Source organism: Peromyscus eremicus, chromosome 10 (genome assembly GCF_949786415.1).
Source record: "Peromyscus eremicus chromosome 10, PerEre_H2_v1, whole genome shotgun sequence".
Classification (NCBI taxonomy): Eukaryota; Metazoa; Chordata; class Mammalia; order Rodentia; family Cricetidae; genus Peromyscus; species Peromyscus eremicus.
Genome location: NC_081426.1, coordinates 14170581 through 14193748, shown reverse-complemented (window position 1 = coordinate 14193748; position 23168 = coordinate 14170581). Strand labels below are relative to the sequence as shown.

Here is a 23168-nt window from a genome sequence, read left to right as displayed (position 1 = left end):
TGAACACTTTTTAAACATATTTATTGGCCATTTGTAATTATTCTTTTGAAAATTATCTGTGCATTCTTTAACTTGTTTGTTGATTGGTAGGCTTTTTTTCAGTTCTTTGAAAATTCTGGATTTTATCCCCTATCTGAAGTACAGTTAGTAAATACTTTCTTCCATTCTGCTGGCCATCTGTTTGCTTTGCTCATAGTTGCTTTTGCTGTGTAGAGATTTTTTTTTAATTTTAGTTTTGTCCCATCTGATGATTCTTGGAGCTAGCTCATGTGCTGCTGGAGATCTCTCAGAAAGCCATACCTAAACCTGTACTGTGATATACATTTCCTCTTTTCCATGATTAGTTTCAGTGTTTTAGGTTTTACATAGTTAATTTTCAGGGTGAAAGATGTGGTTCTAATTCCATTCTTCTGCACATGAATAGCCAATTTTGCCAGCACCATTTGTTGAATAACCTATCTCTTTTCTATGGCATATTTCTTGTTCCTTTGTCAAAATTCAGGTGGCTGTAGCTTTATTGGTTTATTTCTGAGTCCTCTCTTGCATTCCATTGGTCTAAATGTCTATTTTATGCCCATATCTGGCTGTTGTTCTCATTACAGCTCTGTTGTATAATTTGAGAGGAGGTGTGATGATACCTCCAGGCATGTTCTTTCTCCCTAGGACTACTTTGGCTATTTGTGGTCTTTCGTGATTCCATATGAATTCTTGGATTACTTTTTCTAGCTCTATGAAGAATTACATCAGTGTTTTGATAGGACCTTCATAGAGTCCGTAGTTTACTTTTGGTAGTATAGCCATTTTCATACATGAATCCTGCCAATACATTCGTGAGAGGGTATAAATGAGATAAAATTAGGCCAGGCTTGTGGGCAGAGAGAATAAGTAGGAGGAAAAATCTAGGCTCGAGAAGAGAAGAAGAAAGGAGAGAACAAGGGAGAAAGAGATGGAGACTTCCTGGATTAACCAGCTAGGCAGCTAACAAACAGACAGGAAGAAGCAGGAAAAGTAGGACACACAGAAAGAAAAGGTATAAAGTCTGAGACATACATAGATGAAGAGAAACAGGTTAAGTTATAAAAGCTACCAAGAAACAAGCGTAAGAGGAGGCTGAGCATTCATACCTAATAAGAAGTCTTTGTGTCATGATTTGGGAGCTGATTAGTGGCCTAAAAGAAAAAGCCTGGTACAGAGGAAGAAAGACATTGAGAGCACAGGAAAAAATAAACACCATGCGATGAATAGAGAAAGAAAATTCTGGAAAGGATTCATCATGTCCAACACAGTCAGCCAGCAAGCCCCTAATTACTAAGGATGAAAGAAAATAACCAATAATGTTGTGACCAACAAGAAAAAAAGTTACAGGAGTGGGTAAACACCTCTCAAGAATAAATTTAATTGTAAGTGGCCTCAACTCACCTTTAGAGACAGACTGTCTGGCTCTATTAACAAACAAGATTCACCTCTCTATTGTCCCAAGAAACACACATCACTAGCAAAGGCACTGACAGGCTCAAACTCAAAGGATTGATTCAATCAGTCAAGCGAATGGCAGCCCAGAATAAGCTGTTGTAGTTACTATGGGATCTGACAAAGAATTCAAGCCAAATTTAGTTAGAAGAAATAACATATTATTAAGAGAAAATTCATCAAGAATATATAATAATTATAAATATGTTTCCAATCGTGGGTCTCCCAATTTTGTAAAGCAAACATGAATGGTGAGTAAAGGTTAATCACGGTGAGTGACTTCAGTGCTCCTCCCTTGTCTGTAGAGATGTCATACAAACTAGGAGGAAATCCAGACTTAAACTTAGCTCACATGCAGAGCATTTGATCCACAGACAGAGAAGATGCGTCTTCTCACAGCCCATCAAGTGCTCTTGAACATGTCCGTCAGGGAACCTGAATAGGGTTTTACCAGACAGGTTGCCTCATTACCCTTCCATTACTCTGGTCTGTTCCCAACTGTCCTTTAAAGGCTTGTTTGCCCCAAGAGCAGAATACTGGATGGTAAATTTGAGCAAACGCTGACACAGATTTGTATTTTCCAGGATTTTTCAAAGCACAAATCAGAGCTCTGTGACTTTCCCTGGAATGACCAAAAATAGAAAACTTGATGTCCTTTGGGGTTCACTGGAAAACTGGCATAAGTTGGGGACAGATCCTCTGTTATTTAAGAGTACATTCTGTAATTAGTTTTCCAGGACCTTCAAGAGGCATTCATGTGAAGCCCAGCTTTAGTGCCACAGTTTCAGCTAACATCTTCTCCTTTGAAATTCCAACCTGGAATCTGGAATTCCTGGCTGGAATCTGGAGCAATAGCAACATGGCATTGGTGATATCTAGACTCTGAGAGGAACGTCCATCTTGTACAGGTTAGACCAGACAGCCAATACAGTGAAGACTCTTTCCACTCTTGCCTTTGGTGGTAGGTAGACAGCTCGACACTGTCTTGATCAAAAGCTTTCTTTGGTCCTCCAGAGTGCTTGATCCTGGAAATCTGTCTCCAGTGCCATCCTCCTCCTGTTCAATTAATATTTCCTTTTTTCTGTGTACCAACACACAGATGATCCAGTCTTACCTCAGGCAGCAATAGCAGGGAGACCAGACACACCAGAAGGTAAGGGTCCCAACAACATTCTTCAGAAAATTAGGGGGAAACCCTAAAATTCACATGGAAATACAAAAAGACTGAAAATCCTAAACAATTCTAGACAGAATCAACAATGGTGTAGGCATCAAGTTCTCTAATTGGACTTGAGCCATAATGACCAAGATGGGATTAGCTCAAATAATGGATACACAGAGAACCAAGAAATGCTGTAGCCAGAGAATCTTTTAAACACTTTTAAACAAAGGTGCCAAAAGCACACATTTGAAAAAAGATGGCATTTTCAACAAACAGTGCTCAAAAAAAAAAAACTGAAACTAAATTCAAAGCTCTTACTCTGCACAAAATCAACTCAGAATGGATAAAAGATCTTAACTTAAAATCTGAAACAGCATAGGTGAACCATTTCAAGATGTTGCTTAGGAATACGACTCCGGGAAAGGATTCCAACAGCACAGAAAATAACAAGAACTGACAAACGGAATGCAGGAAATTGAAAACCTTCTCCACATCAGAGGACTACAATCAGCAGAGTGGAGAGACAGCCTGCAGAACGGAAGAAACTCTTTGCCAGCTCTACACCAAACATATCAATATCTGAAACAGATGAAGAACTCTTAAATAAAATACCAAGAAAAATAAATCATCAACTTAAAAATTAGGCTAGTGAAATGAGTAGACAGTTCTCAAAAGAAGAAATACAAGCAGTCAGCAAGTAGTTGAAAAAGTGTTCAGTGTCCTTGACCATCAGAGAAAGGCAAATCAAAGTCATATTGAGATTCTATTTCACCCCAGTCAGAATGGCTGTCATTAAAAAAAAATAGTAACTATTGGCAAGGATAGGGAAGAAAATGAACTTAGACACTCTTAGTGGGGCTGTAAACTGAGGCAGCCGCTGCTTAAACCAATGTAGAGGGTCTCAACAGACTAAAACCAGAAAACACACTCTACTTCAACCTAGAAGTTGGATTAGATGGATGGGTAATTAAAATGTGTCACATATACAGCCATAAAAAATAACAAAATATTGACATTTGTAGGAAAATGGATGGAACTATAGACCATTTTGTTAAAGCAAGATTATCCGGACTCAGAAAGACAAATAGTCCTCATGTTCTCTCCAATGAAGTTAGAAAGCAGAATGGGGGCTGCAAGTGAGAGGGAAGAGGTACAAGGGAAGGAAGGGAAGGGGTGTGATGGACGGGACACGCCATGGAAGCAGAGGACCATGCAAAGGAAGGAAGGATTGCATGGGTGTGAAAAAAGGGAGAAGAGAGGGCAGTGGGGCAGAAGAAAGTCAAGAAAGGACGCAGATACAGGTGTGAAAATTTCACAGTGAAACCCATAATGTGAGTGCTGAGAGAAATTAAGGTAATAACATATATCTCAAATGGGACAAAAAAAGCTACACTGAGTTAACCAAATACATACAATACCCTGATACTTTCTCCCCCTGCTGAGTTTTTGCTGGTCTAAGAGGAACAAGAACTCAGACATTGTGGTGGGAGGTGGCAGAACAGTTTAACAGAGAGCAGGAAGGTAAGAAGGATGAGAGTGAAAATGAAAGGCATCCAAACAGAGGGGGCGTGGCCCCAGCTCATCACCACTGCAAAGCTTCTGTTGGAATGGACTTATCAACCATATGACCTCACCCCAGCAGGGTCATAGTAATGCAGGTAGGCCGGGTCTTCTCTCAGGACGAACTTCCTCACTTTCCAGTTCTTCCTCCTGTGACCCTGTATCGAGGATGAATCGTAAGCATCACTCGGTGCACGCGGTGCCCAAGTAGGAAGTCTGCTGAGATACAGGACAAAAAAATGCCATGGTGAATTACTAGGTCCTGGCCCGTGTCTTTCTCAAGGAGAGAGCACCAAGGCCAATTAATGAAACACTTGCTGTTGAATCACATGGATAAATTAAATTACTTCTGTGCTCTCTTCTGACCTCAGAACTGTGTGCAGTGGTACAGCCTGTGTTACACATTTGACGGTGCTGGGCATATGACGTGGTTCAAGACTCAGTCCTGTTTTTTGAGGAGTTTATGATCTATATGGAAATAGACTATGACAAAATCCAAATAAAACCCTAGATATAAATAATGGATTTCAAAAGAATTAAATGAGAGATATGTCATTGTAGACATGAGCTATCAAACAAAGCATAATAAAGACGTCTGCTTGCTGTCTATCTGTCTCTGTCTGTCTCTCTTTATCTATCTACATCTATATCTATATCTATATAGATATAGATATATGTCTTTGCCTGTGTGTGTGCACGCACATATGTGTATGTGTATGCACATGCATGAACATGCATGTATGCCCATGCAGGTGCATGTGTGTGTATGTATGTATGTGGATGTGAAGGTCAGCAGTCAACCTCAAATGTCATTCCTCATTAGCTGTCCAACTTGTTTTCTGATACAGTGGCTCTCATTAGGATCTGGAGCTTGTCAGTGAAAAGTGGGATAGAAGGCCAAAAATAAGCCCCAATGATTTGCCTGTCTTTGTCTATCTAGTATGGGGATTGCAGGTGTGTACCATGCCAATTTTTTTACATGGGTTCTGGTAATAGAACACAGGTTCTCATTCCTACTTGTATGTATGTATGTATGTAGGTGCACCATGTGTGTGCTTGGTGACTCCAGGTGTCATAAGACATTGGGTATCCTAGAACTGGAGTTGGAGATGTCTGTTTGCCTCCGTGTGAGTGTTAGGAGCTGAACCCGAGCTCTCTGCAAGAGCAGTGAGTTTTCTTAAGTGGTGAGCCATCTCCCCACCTCAAAATGACATCTGAGATCCTTCGGCTTCTACAAATATGGGTGTTTTCTTTGCCTTAATAACACTGCCCATGAGATCTGAGCACATAAGTTGCCTCATACAATTTCTTCTTTATTGGAAAACGTGAAAGCCATGCTGTCTTGTGCAATTATTAAGTGACCACCAAGTTATCCTGAGCTGATGGGTCAGCCAACTTTGAGCAGCTTCCATGTTCTCTCAAAGCCTTCTCCAACATCACAACGTGGTTTATTGAAAAATTTATTGTAAGTGTCTGATCACCTTTCTTTAAGGATTATTTACTGAAGGATTTCAAGAATGTATGCATGCCTGGGTTTTCTAACAACCATTATCTGAATTATCTGCTTTATCAGTTATCCATTATAGTTGACTTTGTTCATTTGACAAGTGCATACTGTTTATGACAGAGCAAAAAAAAGTGTGTTGAATTCTGTACAAACAAGAAAAGCATATTAAAAGCATATATTGTCCTTCCCCCAACAGACTGTATATGTGGCCAAGGATTAAACATCAAGGTATTTTGTTCATTGTTATAATAGAAAAATTATACAAAAAGGATTAGACTGAATATAACCCATTCATCCATCCTTGTGCTTGTTCTGTTTGTCAACTATGAATATTCTCTTGAGATAAAAGTGGAAAACTAACACATCCTCCTCTGGACTCCATGAAAAGAGGCTGTAAACAATAACCAGTGTCCCTAGGCTGTAGTCCACCTAGCTTGTTACTTCCTTGTAGCATCCCCTGCACTGTCTCTTCAAATAAAGCCATTGCCTTTCCATTTGTGTGCACTTTTTAAATTCTTTGAATAAGGTGCAAGGAACTTGAAAACACCCAGTCCAGACATGCTCATGCCCACTCATGTGCTCGCGTGCATGTGCACGTGCATACACACACACACACACACACACACACACACACACACACACACACACCAAACTTGGTGACCCCAGCCAGGAGGTAAGATTAATCTCTTAAGAACTTTGAACTTGTAGGTGCACTAAATATTTTCAAACTCCTTCCTCTTACCAAGATCATCATTTCCCACTCCTTTTTTAAAATTCTGATCCCTGTGGCTGCAGCAGGAGGCTGCACTAACCAGTTTGATCAAATAGACCCCATTGCCAGCCCATGAGAAAATGGGCATGGCTGATGATGGAGAGCCTCTGGCGGCTGCTTCTGCTAGGATAAAGACAACTATGAAGGGGGAAAAGACTTCACAGCCAGTGGCTCCCCACGTGGAGTTCGGAACAAACACAACCAGTTCAATGGCATCCGTGGCTGAAGTGGTTATGACATTGCGGACTTTCTCACACATTCCAATGCCATCTCTGCTCTCTGGAGCAGAGCCAAACTTTGCTGCCACTTGAATTCCCCTCCCTCCCTCCAGTTCTTTTCCTTGTTCTGTACATGAGTCTGCTTTACAGAATGTCACATTTTTAAAGGAAATAACAAATATAGCAGGTGGTCTTAGACAATGAGTGGTCTGGATGAAAGGGAAGTCAGAAATCTTTGTGGGCACAAGTGAAATAAAACAGTCACAGCTACCATGGTATATACCCAAAGCCATCCCATATCGGGAGCTGAGATGGGTAAGGAGGCTTCTGTTACCCTGTGTCTGGTGGTGGGAGGAGTCAAGCCAGCCCTGCAGTGCAACTTCTTCCTAAGAGACCCTGTGCTCTCTTAACTCTTACCATCACATGCCTTGACTCCTAGAACTATGCAGAGCTTCAGTTTACCCCAGCCCTTGCCTCCAAGACTGATCGTGGACACCTGAAATTGCACATAATCCCCCACACACACCTGTACTGTGCCCATGCACTCAAACAGGACCTGACCTTAGCCCGCTATTCCTACAAAGCTGGCCTCAGGCCATAGTTTTCCATCTCACCAGGCTTTAACACAGTCTGGAATGGCACCTCCTTGCTCTTAAAGGTTACCATATAGTGTGGCCTCGTCCTATTTTCTGATCACTTTGGAGTACTTTATCATGAAATAGCTTTATCTTTTGAATGGCATCTCTTGGCCAACTTACTTCTTCCTATTAAAGAAAGGGCAATATTTTCTTAAAATACTTTTCATCATTAGGACATTGGCAAAAGAAGAATTTCACTATTTACAAGGGAATTTTCTGCCCTGGCTGCCCCAGTCCTAACCCAACATCATGTTCATCCTCTACTTAGCATTTTGTCTTACATGTTCTCAGTTTCATTTTCTGGTTGATTGTTGGTCAAGTAAACTAAATTCTATTTAATAATGTCAGTCTTTTTCTTTTTCATTTGTTTCCTTTGTCTTTTTGAGATAAAGTATCACTATTTAGTCTGGCCAGGCCTTGAGCTCACAGCAATCCCTATGGTTAAGCTTTATGAGTGCTGGGATATGCACCACCATCCTCTGCTCACATTGGTAATTGAGAAAAAAAAATGAGATGGCTTGAAAAGGGGCAGAGGAAACTAGTGGTAGTCACTCACCTGCTTCAGTAAACATCCCTGCTTGATGATGACCCCTCTGAATTCTTCTCTCAGAATCACATCGTCATCACTGGAATTCTCTTCACAGAAGAATCCACTGTCTGGCTGTTGAGAAACGCACAGCAGGTTCTTGTAGGTCTCAAACATATTGCTACACCTACGTCCACACCCGCTCTTGCCAGCCATGCTTCCTCCATGCTGCTGTGTGAACCACGGCAGGAAGCTTCCAGGTGACTCTAGGCTTGCTGTCTAAGCCTCCCCCATTTTCCTGCCCCTGGATCCTGCCCTTTTTGTGTTTCCATTCAGGTGTGATCTGGTCAATATCCTTTCATTTTCCATGATTCGCCAAGCCATATCCTAAGTCTATCTCATTTTTCTTTTACCAGGCACATTTCTCTCTTCAAAGTCCTCCTTCTCATGGGACTTCACAGCCACATGTTTGAAATCATAGTGACAACACCCTGATGCAACTCTCTCCACCATGACTTGTCACTCAGCTCCAGCTCTAGCCTGGAGAGAACCAAGAGTTTATGCATCACCTCGGCCCCTGAGGTCAGGATAATTAGAGACTTTCTGAGCTGTAAGAGAGTGACAAACCACACAGAGGAGGAGCTGCTATGGGGAGTTAATTTAGCACCCTTAATTTAAATGGCTATAAAAAGATAGAGCAAGGGTCTGAAGCATGAAAAAGTACTGGCAGTGGAACTCCCCCAAAAGTGAAATGAAACACTATCTGGGATGTCCACCTCATTTGTATAAGAAGGATGGTTCTTTATGTAGCTTTCCCAACTTCTACATTCTGATCCAAAATAGAAACAAAACTGTCAAAATCCCCCTAGAAAACCACAGTTGCTGAAATTATCATGTGATCACAAGCTAGGCTCATGTTACGTAACATGGAGTTGAGCAGTCTCGGTAGGCATAACACAAGAAGCATGCAAGGTTATGGGAGGAAGTGTACACAGAAGAATGGTGTGCATTTGATTGTACAGCTGAGCACAGACAGGCAGCTCACCACATCTGTGATTTCATAGGCAGCCCTCTGAAAAGGACATCATACCAGGACTCGTGTCTTTGCCTTTCCACTGCTGTGTTCCCTTTGCCTAGGACAACATGTGCCATGCAGAGACACACAATACACTTTTATAGATGAATTGATTGCTTAGAGGAAGAATTAAGGTAGTAAGATTTCAAAAGTGAGTTAGAGAAAACTATTCAAGTAAACAATCGCTTCCTCTAAACTGTTCACTTGGAGAAGGCAGCATTTGAGGGGGGAGCTGTGAAGTCTAGAAAATGCTGGCGTAATAGAAGCTGTAGGGGCCTGTGTTTTCATAGCTTGTACTATTTGTCTTTAAAATATTTGTGCGAGTTTCAATATGTATGCGCATGCGCATGCCATCGAGTGGGTATGGAGGTCAAAGGACAACTTGCAGGAAGCTGCAGTGTCCTTTTTCCATGTAAGTTCTGGGGATTGAACTCAGGTCATCAGGCTTGGCAGCAAGCACCTGTATCTTCTGAGCCATCTCAGCAGCTTGTTACTTTTTGTCTCTGGTTGGCTTCTTCTCTAGCCTTCTTACCCCTCAGTTCTCCGTAGGACCAGACACTCTGTTTGCATGTGTGGCTACAAACTGATATCCACAGAAAATCTACCCTGGTCCTGTGTCGGGAAAAACAAGTGGGTAGCTGCTATTCCTACTTACAAAGAAGTAGAAAGCATCGGGGTTGTCCAAGAAAGGGTTTTCAGCTATTCCATCGGCCGCATTCTTAGACAGATCCCCAGCAGGCTGCAGGTACCCTTCGCTGAGCAGTGATGCAGCGATCATGAGGCCTTCCTGGCGATTCCGAACCAGCTTGTTAGAAACCAGCCAGTCAATGACACCGTTACCTGAATGAGAACATCAATGGAAAGTTAAATCTTTCCCAAGTCACAAGTCACTGACTGCCAACCACACACTGGCTCCAGTGCTCACCAGGGTCCATCTTGTCTCAGCTTCCCTGCTACTCCAAGAAGGAGAAGGAAGATTAGTAAGATGGACACTTGGAAACAACAGGAATCATGCAAAAGTTAGAGCACACATGAAAGTTAGTAAGAAATACATAAACAAATCATTTTTATTAACTTACACATTTATTGAGCTTGTACAACACACTAGCTGGGCAGTGGGCAGGTTCCCTAGCGAAAACGTAAGCGTTAAAGTTATAGAATTCTGCTCTAAGTCAGTACTGTGGTACAATGGATGACTGGATCAAATCAGAAAAGGATTTATAGAGAAAGTAACTGGGCTGAGACCTAAAATAGGAGGTGTCTGCAAGCATTTGAGATAGGAGCTGAGGGTCCAGCACAGGCAAGGATGCAGCAGTATGGACAAACTTACAAGCACATCACAGCCCATGAGAACAGAGCTGGTGCTGGTGACAAAGTAAGAGGACTCCACAGGAGGAGGAAGATGAGGGGCAGTGAGGAAAGGCTGGTGGCACATTAGGAAATCTATCAAACCCAGACATAATGACACACACCTTTTATCCCAGGACTCGGGAGGCAGAGGCAGGCAGATCTCTGAATTTGAGGCCAGCCTGGTCTACAAAGAGAGTTCCAGAACAGCTAGGGCTGTTGCACAGAAAAACCAAGAAAAAGAAAGAAAGAAAGAAATCTGTCAATGAAGAGATACTGCAAACTTTAATTATCAAATAACATAACAAGGTGTGTGTCCTAAATTAAAATTTGATTACAATATTTGTGTGTATTGTCATGCATTTTAAAGAGTCTGTCAGGGAACTTGAATAGTCATTTTGTTTAACTTTTATCTCAAGAGAAAATAACACAGGGAATGAAATGAAAAGAACCTATCAGTTGGATTATCAGCAAGCTAAAAATGAAGATTTGTACTCATAAAGTGTGTTCTTTATAAGTCCACCAGTGACAACCAACATAGCAGCCTGCTGGTCCTGGGTCACTGGAGCTGGAACATTGGGTATGGGACATCTGAAAGAGTCATGACCCCTTTCAGAGAATGGCCCCTCCTTGAGTTTCACACACAAAGTTTTTTTACCCACTTTTCTTTCTCTGTGAAGACAAGCATTTCAGCTTTCAATCCTCACAACCCTACAAAAGAGGTAGCAGTTACTTACCCCATTTGAAAAGCAAGAAACGTAAAACCCAAGAAGCTTCAGTAGCCTTGGGCTGCAGTTACACGTCCAGTTCCTGGACCTTCGTTGGTGTGTTCTCACACTTGAGTCTGTGCTTTTTGACTAGGTGTGCTGAAGTCTGAAAGACTTCAATCGGGTTTCTCCGTCATGTGATAGTCAAGGTACTCCATTGCACTGAGTGCTTCCTACTTTCTGCCTCTCAGCTGACACCACCAGACTCTCATGAAGGCTCCACTCATGGAGAGTTTTGGAATCCATTATGACAGTGCATGGGAAGGACTTGATGGTTAGTGAATGCTCTGGGACTCAGGGATGTATTCAACAGAAAGTAAGTCTGGGCTAGATCTGGTGGCTGAGTCTCCGTAGGAACCCCTTATTCCTTTGGCCTGGGGCTGTCTCATAGCAACCCCAGCCCCATATCCTTAGGGTCCTGCCTTGCTTTTATCATCTCCCTAAGTAGCTTGATGGCGAAGCTTGGTGTTGACTTGATGCTAAAGGCTACTGCCTTCGTTCTCTGAGGCACACTCTTGGGAGATACTGCCCCACAGTGCAAATCACGTCCTTTCCTCTTCCCCTTCCTAACTCTGACCTAAGCCATTTTCATGTATTTTCTGTGGACCTAACATCTTCTCAGATGCTTACACTGTTATAATTCCTCCAAGTTGTATCCCTACGGCATATCTTGCAAACATGCTGAGTGTCTGACTCCCAAGCTAACATCCCATTTGCTGGCTATAAGAGCATCAGCTCTTCCAAGTGGTCACTAATTTTCCAGATGCACATGCTGCACATTTCTACCTACAACTCATCATCAGAAATCTTCCCCACAAACCACCTCTACTTCGAGGTCCAACTGAGGCACCGCCTCCCAATCACCTCAGCAGCTCTTAGTTCTTTCTCTTTCCTGAATTCATGGCCCTGTTACATAGCTATAACTTCTTTAATCAGAATAACTATTTGAAAGCTTAGCACTTCACGTGCTTGGTATGTGTCAGGGACTATTCCACTACAAAACACCAAGCCTGGGAGGTAGGTGCACTGTGATTTCCCATCATGTAGACGGTAAAGCACAGAGGCAGTTATTTGGCTGGAGGTTTTGTGGCTAGTAAGTTGCAGATGCAGAGTTTGAAAACCAGGCAGCATGTTTCTAGTGAATGTGCTTTCACCTCTGTAGCACACTGCTCAAACAAATGACTCTTACTAACCTACTGGGTACAGTGTCTGACACCCCCAACATTATTATTTAAATTTTCTACTACATATCTTTTTTTTAAATTGATTTATTTGTTTTGTATACACTGTTCTGTCTGCACACCAGAAGAGGGCATCAGATCTCATTATAGATGGTTGTGAGCCATCATGTGGTTGCTGGGAATTGAACTCAGGACCTCTGGAAGAGCAGTCAATACTCTTAACCTCTGAGCCATCTCTCCAGCCCTCTACTACATATCTTAATTCTTATTTACCATAGTGTGGTTACAGTATGTTAAACTGTTCCTATTCCTAATCCTTTTTTTTAACATAATGCCAAATATTGGAGAAAAGGGACACTTGATTGCCATAGCTGTGACTTCTGAAGTCTTATCTTGAACAAAAACAAAGGCTTTTTCTACCCTGGTTTCTGTTTCTACACAGGAAGAATTCTGATCTCTTGTTCACCGGTCTACATTTTGCAATCCTGTGCACCTACTATGCGCCACACCCCACTACACACAGATAGCTGTGGGAGAACACCCCATTCCCTCCTCGGTTGCCCACTCTGGGAGTGCAAGTCATTTTACCTGTGAAGCAGTGATTAAAAACCTTCTTGTCCTTCTCCAGATTCAGCTCCTTTATTCCCTTTTCAGTGTCTTTCATGGACAGATACAAAGCCCTGCACAGGGATAAAAGCAGAGGTGGGCAAGAAGCACTTAGAATGGCGATCCACCTTAGAAAGACCTCCAGGAGCTACGCTTCCCCACCCCTTGGAGTAGCCCTGAGCCTAATCTCTCTGCCAGACCAGCAGGAGTTAAAAGATGGTGTTCTAACTTACACAATCACATAGCCTGTAAAACATTTAGCAGATGCATTTAATATCTCTTAAATTCATTAATCTCTTTGTTGATTTAATCCTGGTGCCTAAGATGGAGAGTTGCCTTGTTATGTGTCAAAGGTCAAGAGTTCCCAGGGCCAGTTTTGCAAGAACAAAGATCTTTAAAGTCCCTGCAATCATGTGGATCTGTCATGTCCTGCAAATGTCCATGCCTTAAAGGCTTGTGCCCCAACTTGGTATTGTTCAGAGGTGGTTGAAGTTTCAAGAAATGTAGCCAAGAAGGGGGTGGCTTTTTTAGTAAATTGCTTGCCAGGGAAGCATGAGAACCTGAGTTCGGATTCCCCAGCACCCACAGGAAAGGCAAGGCACAGTCCCTTACAATCCCATCACTATGGGGGTGGAGACAGGAGGATCCTGCAGCAGGCTGGCCAGCTAATCTCACCAAGTCAGTGGGCTGCAGGTTCAGTGAGAGACCTTATCTCAAAAAGTGAGGTGGAGAGAAATGAGGAAGAGATCTGAAGTCAGCCTCCAGTCTCCATATGCACCTATATGCATTTGTGGATGGACCCACATATGGGTGCATGCGTGTACATACACACACACACACACACACACACACACTCACAAGCAAGTGAGTGAGAGAGTTTTTCAAGTCATTGTGGACATGCCCTTGAAGGAGATTTGGGAATACAAGTTCCTTCTTTCATATGCCAACCACAAAGTGAACAGATATGCTATATTATACATGTCTGCTATGATGTGCTGCCCCCAAACACCACTGTGGGACTAAAAGTAATAGGTCAAACTAAGCACTCAGAGCCACAATAGATCCCCTTTTTCAACTCGATTATTCTAGATATTTGTTAAAGCAGTGCAAAGATAACACAGTCTCCCAATTCTCACAAAGTTTTCAGGAGGCCAGTTGCTACAGATAATTGCCTTCAAGAAAGTGATTTTTGTTTCTAAGCTTATCTTTTTTTCTGAAAATGATAAGGTAAAATAGTGAGCTCTTACTTTGGGCCCTGGAATAATAAACTAAAAATAGCCTCGTCAGAATAGTTCTGTCTCTGTGCTTCTTTGTAGTTTGAGCATCATTCCCACTCAGTTCTGACATCTCCAGTCAGGAATGTGGTCACATGATGTCTGAAGCCAGCAGCTATGGCTAGACCAGATTTCTTCTCTTGGGGTCTTACCCAAGTGAGAGAAGTTCTAGTTGACGATTCCATTCCCTACATTAGTTGTACAGAAAGTATGTCTCTCACCCCCTCTCAGAGACTGCTCTCAACCTCCCCCATGTCAACTGAATTCTTGTCAGACATATTAAGCAGCCAACAAGGTATTCCTTCCAATGAGTCTTTTGCTTAACACAAAAGGCAAACTTACCAAAAAGAATGACAGTTTTGGAGAAAAACCCTTAGAATTGGAGCAGAGGTAAAGAACACTAGAAACAACCCCATTCCCAGCCCCTATCCGGGTCTGGGATTACCTGCTGTTCCCTGGCCACCTTTATATTACAAATGCCACCTGCATTCCAAGTCATCAATAGTGCACCTTAGAGGCCATTCATCAAGTCACCACACCAATGGCTTCCATCCAGGATGAGTGTGCACCCTGGCTGGCCCTTCCTGACTAGGAGCAAAGCATGAATCTGAACTTGAACCTTGGTCTGCTTGGATGCATGGTCCCTGCTTTTTCCTTTCTACCTACAAATCCTGAAATGCTCTTTCAGGACCAACTTTAGATGGCTACTTCATAGATAAAACCATCGCTCTATTGCCCTCTCACTTTTCTTCATCCTCTCCTCTTCCTCTATGTCATTCTCTCTCCTCTTTCCTCTCCTCTCTTATCTCTCCTCCATTCTTTCTCTCACATTTTTGTCTTCTCTCCCCTCTCTTCTTTCTCACCTCTATCTCTCTTCTCTCCTCTCCATACACCACAAGCCTTTCTCCTCAGCTTCGAGGCACTGGAGATGCTGTCGTCAAAGATGCCCAAAGCAAGCTTTGAAACAGTATTTGTCAGATCAAAGAGGAAAGGAAAATCAAAGGGTGGAGGGAAGCAAAACTCAGAAAATTACCCCAAGTCAACAGTTTCTGGCAGACGAATGGACCTCCTTGTGGATTTTCTTGCAAACTTCTGGCCTCCTTCGATGCATTTAATGGCTTTCTTGATGTCCCGAACCCAAGCATCTCTCTCCTCCAGGAAGGCTGCCTGGAAGAAGTGGTCCTGCTGTTTGGTTGTAGTGATCTTCAATACAAACTGAAAATCAAAAGATAGCCCATTAGAAATGGCCCCTTTCAAGGCCCCCCGTGGAACATAGCAGTTGATAAGAACTTGTTCCAACAAACAGAGAGTCCAATGCCGGGGTAAAATATGGATGTTGACAAGAGGGGACACTTGTTCAGAATGCACTGCTAAAATGCAGATAGACTTTGAAGTCAGCAGGTGGCACAGCTAGGCCCATAAACTGAGCCTTGAGGATGGAGGGAGGAGGAAAGAGCTAGGAGAGGTAGAATTTGGAAAGGGCATTCAAGGTCAGCAGGTGACATGATGGTCATTGTGACTAGTGATGTCAACTCACCATCCTTTTGCCAAAGTCCTGACAGGGGCTGGTGAGAGTACTTCCTTTCAGGGGGATCATTCCCTTGGGGCTGTTGTCGCTTTTCTTCTTATAAAACTCAATTCCGTCTTCCAGCAGTACAACCCACATGGGTTTCCAGGTGCTAAACATGCTTCCCTGTAACGGCAAGACAGAGATGAGAAGCTGGAGTAGACAGGACAACTTGTGACCTGTGTTTTTCGATTAACAGAACAGATTCATACTTTCTTGGAGTTGACTTTTAAAGTGTTTTGTGACAATCTCTGTTGATTCAACGTAAATCCTCCCAAAGTGATGACTTCTTGGGACACCATTATATGTCTTACCTGTTGCTGTTTGCTTGATTGGTCATAGTCTCTGAATGCCCTTTTCAAACTTGGTCTCTCTTAGACCTCTCCCCCCTCTCCATCCTTAAGGCTTAGTTTATCAGCCTAGCAGGTAAAGGCTTTCCAAGCTGCACTTTGCGGCCTTGATCTGAATGTCACACACACACACCCTTCTCACTGACTGTCCTTTGTATCCTAAAACCTTGCTGTATGCCTCCTTTTAGAGTCAGTGCAGGTTAGCTTTCTGCTGCTGTGATAAAACACTGCCCCAGAGCAACCTGGTGATGGACCCACATACCACCCTTTGTTTCAGCTTATAGTTTACAATCCGTCATGGAGAAAAGTCAGGACAGGGGCTCAAGACAAGAGCCTGGAGGCAGGAATTGAAGCAGAGACCATGGAGGAATGCTGACTATCGGCTTGCTTTCCCTGGAATGTTCTGCTACCTTTCTGCCCATCCACCTTTCCAGACTGAGCCCTTCTATATGCATTACCCACAGGCCAGTCTGATGGAGGCAGTTCCTCAGTTGAGATCCCCTTTCCCCAGATATGTCTAGATTTGTGTCAAGGTGACAAAATCTAGCCAGAATCTTCAGTTAAATTGCTATAGTGTGGTTGTCTTTCCTTGCCAGAAATTGGCATTAGGTCCTTTCATTCATTCATATTATTGAGCACATAGCTCATATTCATTAAAATGATGACAAAGAAGACTATTTTCTAAGTTTCCAAATGCTGGTATCTAATATATTTTAATGAGAAATATGACCAGTTCTTCTTACTGTCTACCTTGTCACCCAGAGCCTTCACCTTCTACTGCCCTGAACCTAAAAAACCACATTCTCACCATACTGCTATGAATAGGAACTGTCAGCACACTTTCCTGTTTTGTTTTTAAATTTGTGTGTGTGTGTGTGTGTGTGTGTGTGTGTGTGTGTGTGCACATGCAGTGTCACAGTGTATGCATAGTGGTTAGAGGACAACTTGTGGGGATTCGTTGTCTCAAAAATAAAAATAAAAACCTTTTCAACAAAGTATTTATGATCGCATTTTTTTTCTCTCTACAAGGTAGGCAGATAAATTCTCAACGATAAGGTTTGTGAGACAGTTCAGCCAATAGAGGCTCTTGCTGACAACCCTGATAACCAGAATTAAACCCGTGGAAGAAAGAGGAAACCAATTGACAACCGGCTACTGCTTGATTGGGCTTAAGGTACACTCCGTAGGAGTAAAGGCATGTCTGGTACTGTAAACCTGACCAAGAACCCATGGTTGGGGAGCGCGCAGGGGCTGTGCGATAATGCTTTTGTACACAGGTTTAATAAAACGCTGATTGGCCAGTAGCCAGGCAGGATGTGTAGGCGGGATAAGCAGACAAGGAGAATTCTGGGAAGAGGAAGGCTGAGTGAGGAGATGCCAGTTCGCTGTCCAGAGAGCAGTATGTAATGAAACACAGGTAGATTAACAAAAATGAGCTGAGTTTAAGAGTAAGAGCTAGTCAGTGGTAGGCCTGAGCTAATGGCCGAGCAGTTTTAATCAATATAAGCCTCTGTGTGTTTACTTGGGGGACATGAGTGGGAGAGATTTGTCCTGTCCAAGTCAGGCGGGACCAGGAAAACTTTTAGCTACATGCAGGCTCCAGAATTGAACCTCCTGCTGTTTGTTAGTCCACTAAACAGACTAAGTACCAAAGTGCCTCTAAATTTGTCTCTCTCTTCCTGTAGATCAGGGAAGCTCTCAGACCTCATCGGAGGATTCTTTTTTTGTGTGCAGTGGACGGCGGTTAATAAAAAACACAGACCTGGTTAAAGTGCAGAGAGCACATGACAGTGGGTGCTGAGCCACAAATGGAAAATCTATATCACACCCTCTACCCAAGGCTTCAGGGACCACGATAGGAAAGGGGGTGGAAAGATGATAGGAACCTGAGGTCGGGGAAGACCAGAGGCAAACAGTATCCTCTGATACATTACAGGGACATTGAACTCATGAACTCAACAGCTGTGGTTGCCTGTGTAAGACCCTCAAGAGATCAAGCCAGTCACCATTCTAGCACACAGTGGGAAGAGTTCACAAGCCTCCAGCCCTGACTGGGGAGCTATAGACACTCTGTGACTTCTCTGGAAGGACTAGTCATCTTTCATTAAAGGTGTGGACCCTGGTGAATGAACCACACTCTGGTGGATGGTTCCACATCTGGGAGTAAATGGGTAGCATGAATTAGAGTTAATGGGTAACAACAACAAAAAAAAAGGACAGGAAGATGTAGAGAACAGGCAAGGATGTGAATACAGGTCTGGGAGGTGCTAAGGGGAGGCGTAGGGTTGGATAGAATGAATACACATTGTATGAAGTTGTCAAAGGTTTAATAAAACTATATTTTTAAATTAACCATGTGCTAGGCCAAGGAAGTCCTTTCTGGTCTCTATGCTCAGACAGTTGGGAAAGGAAGGGGATCAGTTCTTGGCCTGTATCCTTTGACTCACAGTGACAACCTGCTCTAACTACCACAAATAGAGTTATCAACCACTTCCCAGCAGATCCTGCTGTGAATCATGACACAAAGGCACATAGGGGTCCAGTTGTTAAAAGGAAAAATACTTATGCAAAGACGATAAATGCTATAGGACTGTCATTTTGCTTGTTTGAACACTTCCTTTATTCTAGTCCTAAAATAATATTTTCTGCTAACATGCACTATCTTTTTCCACCCCAGAAGTAAAACTGACCAGACTAACGATGATTAGCCTTTTCCAAAAATGAACATGACTTGGTAATACATGAAATAATTTTGATTAAATTCTTTCCTGGTTTACAACTTCAATTATTCTAATTTACAATCCATATGTCCTGAAAACTAATAAGTAAAAGCAGTCCTATTTTTAAATGGACAAGAGGATTAAATGGGTATATCATTCAAGAAGACATCCAAAATCCTACCAAAAAAAATGTTCAACATCATTATTCATTAGGGGACCAGAGATTCTGCCAACCACATTTTACTGTGCATTCAGTAAAATGCCTAACATTTAAAAAGGATAAGAAGATCCTCACCGGACAGGGAGGTGGGAAAGCTGGAATGCGTGCATGGTGCTCTAGGACAAATGTCTGGCTGTTCATGTGAAAGCTAATGCGCGGTCATTATGACAAAGAGGAGGCAAGGCCTTTGAACAAAAAGAGCTCAGTTGCCCTCCAAGCTTAAAAGTGGTGTGGTGAATTATGGTGGTGGGATTTAGGGTAGCTTCTCTGTCCTTTATGCAATTGCTGCAAGCCACCAGTTTGTCACTCAGACAGCCTACTATAGCACCTACTCTTTTTTTTTTTCCGGAGCTGGGGACTGAACCCAGGGCCTTGTGCTTGCTAGGCAAGTGCTCTGCCGCTGAGCTAAATCCCCAACCCCTATACCACCTGCTCTTGTTGATGCCTATATAGTTCCCTTTCTGTCCTCAATCTTCTGTTCACCCAAAAATAAACCTGAGGGAGAAGTAGCTTGTCCTCCTATACTAACCCAGTTAACAAGGAATTGAGACTAGAATACTGGTCTCTTAACTCCTTGTTACCTCTTTCTCTTCCCCTCAGATGCTTCTTCATTTTGGTTCTTGAGTAACTTTGAGTAATTTCAGAATCTGGATCAATTTCTCAGAACAATTTAATGATAGGTAGGTAGGTATGTGGATGGATGGATAGATAGATAGATACATACATACATACATACATACATACATACATACACACACACATACATACATACATACATACATACATATACATACATATATACATAGAATTCTTCCAAAATGATGTCTGGGACCACCATTGCTCAAGATTTTTTATGTTTTCAAGTTTTGGAATACATATAATATATTTTGATAATGGAACCCAATCCTAAACATGGAATTCATTTGTGTGCCTTATACACCTTATGCATACAGCTAAATGGTAATTTCATGTAATATTTTAAGCATTTTGTGCATAAAACAAAGTCTCTCACAATAGGTAGATTTTAGGTTGTGAGTCATATTTAGAGTTCCCAGTGAGTAACTGGTCATCTTCATAGCACCTGGTATAATGTATCTTAGTGCATTACATGACACCAAAAGAAGTTATAAAGGATGAGACATGTGATCATATTTCAAATGAATTTTTGTACACTTTTGAAATACTTATAGAAACTAAAAACAAATTGAAAGTGCATATTTATAATATACCATCATTGGATTAAAGGTTAATGTCCTTAATATGAACTATTAAAACTCATTAGAATTAGTAATAGATATAAACACACACTCAAGTTTTTTAAATAGAGAATAATATGGACAATTGATTTTCAAAAGAATTACATAGGGCCCAATAAACAGCATGGACTTTAATAGCAATCCAAGGACTGCATACTGAAATTAGGTAAGATAATCTTTTCTACTATGATTTTTTTTAAGATTTGTAAAATATATTGGTGAAGAGTTGGGATGTGAAACCAAAGGAGCTCTGAGTCAGAAGTTTGATGTCATTTGTCAAAGACACCACCCTTGCCATAAGCTGTAGAGATGGTGCAGGCCCTAAGGTGAAGAGGGGTGTCTTCTTTTCAAATGTGCACAGAATATTTCTAAACCCTATTTTGCTAGGCCAACTTAAGATGTAAATATAATGTCTCTGAGATATTATGTCTGTAGGGACTGCAGGCCCTGAGCTGGTCTGTCTCACACTCAACACTTGCTAGAAATACTTCTTAAGCACATTTATTTTTAAGCATCATTTTCTACATCTGAAAAAATAGAGATAATAATATCTACATCCTAGTGGTTGTTTGGAGATTAAATAAAGCTACCCGTGTACATTGCTGGACATGATATATGGCATCTAGAAACTACTGCTTAAATACTGCCAATTCTGTTGCAGAGTTTACAAAAGCCAAGCCAAAGACCCAGCCTAGGTGTCCTTCACCAGCTGAATGAATAAAGACACATACACAGTTTTACAAAGGTGTAACAAAAATGAAATTACAACATCTGCAAGAAGTTGGATACAGCTGGAAATTATTGTGTTACTTGAAGTAAGCTAAAGCCAAAAAGCATCATGTGGTACCTAGATTTAAAGTTATATATGTGTGTATGTCTGTATGTGTCTGTTTCTCTCTCTCTCTCTCTCTCTCTCTCTCTCTCTCTCTCTCTCTCTCTCTCTCTCTCTCTCTCTCTGTGTGTGTGTGTGTGTGTGTGTGTGTGTGTGTGTGTGTGTGTGTATCGTGAAACTAGAAAATAGACTGTGAGAAGGAGGAAGAGATTACACCACAGTTGGGAAATAAAGAGGGTAAGATAAGCAGAAGAGTGACCAGCTGGCAACAAAGGGAACCAACTGGAGGATGTGAGAGGGTATGGGGGAGGAGATGGTGGAGGAAATGAATAGGAGCAAAGTATAATGACTCATATGTATGAACGCCACTCATATGTCATTTCTCTGTTTGCTAGACTTAAAAAAAATCCATTTAAAAATACCTGAGCATGGAGTATTCATTAGTCTTGGGCTATGTATAACTAGGTAAATAAGCTTTAAATCACCAAAATAATGAAAATAGAAAGTCAAAAAAGGTTTCTAGGGCTGGAGAGATGGATCAGTGGTCAGAAGCACTAGCCGCTCTTCCAGAGGACTTTCTGAACACTGCAAAGTGAATGAATATGTCACTGCTTTCAAAACAAAATGATGGCCAGGGCAAAAATCTGTCTCTGATATTGGTGAAATAACTTCAAAGCTTATGTCCTACTTACAGTGATTAACCATAGAAAAGACAACGGGATTTGAAAACTACATTAAAATGGATTGCAGTTAAGTATTTTAAGAAATATAATTGAGTAGAAAAAAATAATGTAACAAAATATTAAAATAACTTTAAGAAAAAGAAAGAAACATGAGCTGTGTCATTAAGTTCCAAGTCCTGTCATACATTGGAAAGACGATTAAGTTCTTAAAATATCCTTTTGTAAATGTGTAGAGAATATTTCTAAATCCCATTTTTCTAGGCAAACTTAATATGTAAATTTACAAGGCTAATTTTAGAATTGTTTCCTATAGCTACATTTATCAGCCAGTCCATAAATGGGTCACAGGAGGGACGAAGTTCTCAGAATGAAAATGAAGTCATGTTGACATGGTGGAACTTGCCTGTAATCCTGGCTGAAGCAGGAAGCTAACAATTTTGAGGGCAGACTGGACTTCATCATGAGCTCCTGTCTCAGAGCCAACAACAAAACTGTGCCAGCCCTTTGAAACTAAAGCCGAGAGGCTACAGAGATAGTTATTATGTATGCTCACCTGACATTAATGTCTTCTTACTTTGGTCCTACTTATGTTCTATTTGTCATATTTGTTTCAGCTACAGGCATATTTCAGGAATTTTCACACCAACTTAATCATATCATCCCCTCAATCACTCAAAACTGAGATACAAAAACAGAGAAGAATCATAACTAACATTACAGGAAAAACATATTTATATACATATTTTTATACACATATTTCCTCTACCCATGGCTATCAGAAAATTGCCCTCCAGCAATTAGGATTTCCTCAGACATCATGTGCTGGTCACGGGGTAGGGGAGTGGGGGAGGGCTGATGCTCCTGTGCCAGCTCAAGGAGAAACTTGCCACCCTAGAAGAGAGTTCACACAGTTCTGACAACTTACCAGGCCATCTTCCAGGACCTCCTGGAGCCCAGATAATGATGGGCAGTGATGGGCAGGGTCAGCAATGCTGCTTGATTGTGTATACTTTCCTATTTATACCGAAACCTCATATCACTTCATGTAAAGAGACTGGCCTGTTCCTCTTCCCAGTGTGCCACATTGAATGCATCTCTTTGCCCTGCTTTTCATAAGCATAGACTAATTTTGCAAATGCTTCTCAGGTATCTTGGGGACAGATGCCTCATTCAGGGACCAGGACAGCTACAAAGTAACTGGGGCCAGTTCACAAGAGAATTCCATGGTGGTACTGTCTCTCCAGGAGAGCTGCTGGAGAAACTGAATAGTTTTAGACCAAGAAGAGACAGGCAAAATGGATAAGTATTTTGCTCAAAGGTGTTTAATTTTTTTATTTTTGTTGTTGTTGTTGTCGGGGGTGGTTGGTTAGGGTTTGAGTTTTAGCTTTGTTTTTTGAGACAGTGAAGGCTGGCCTCAAACTCACTATGTTGCTGAGT

The 23168-nt window shown here is 41.8% G+C and overlaps 1 protein-coding gene and 1 pseudogene across 1 annotated transcript in view; both read right to left on the bottom strand.

Moving 5' to 3' along the window:
* Plek (pleckstrin) overlaps nt 1-23168 on the bottom strand; it is a 35507-nt gene that overhangs the window by 5913 nt on the left and 6426 nt on the right. Inside the window, exons 2-7 of the mRNA XM_059275418.1 lie at nt 15641-15796; nt 15137-15318; nt 12812-12903; nt 9584-9768; nt 7884-7988; nt 4267-4350 (exon numbers count right to left, since the gene is read on the bottom strand). Of these exons, the coding sequence (XP_059131401.1) occupies nt 4267-4350; nt 7884-7988; nt 9584-9768; nt 12812-12903; nt 15137-15318; nt 15641-15796 (804 nt within the window). The remainder of the gene's footprint in view (nt 1-4266; nt 4351-7883; nt 7989-9583; nt 9769-12811; nt 12904-15136; nt 15319-15640; nt 15797-23168) is intronic.
* Nucleotides 1828-4111, bottom strand: LOC131920798 (S-formylglutathione hydrolase-like; annotated as a pseudogene).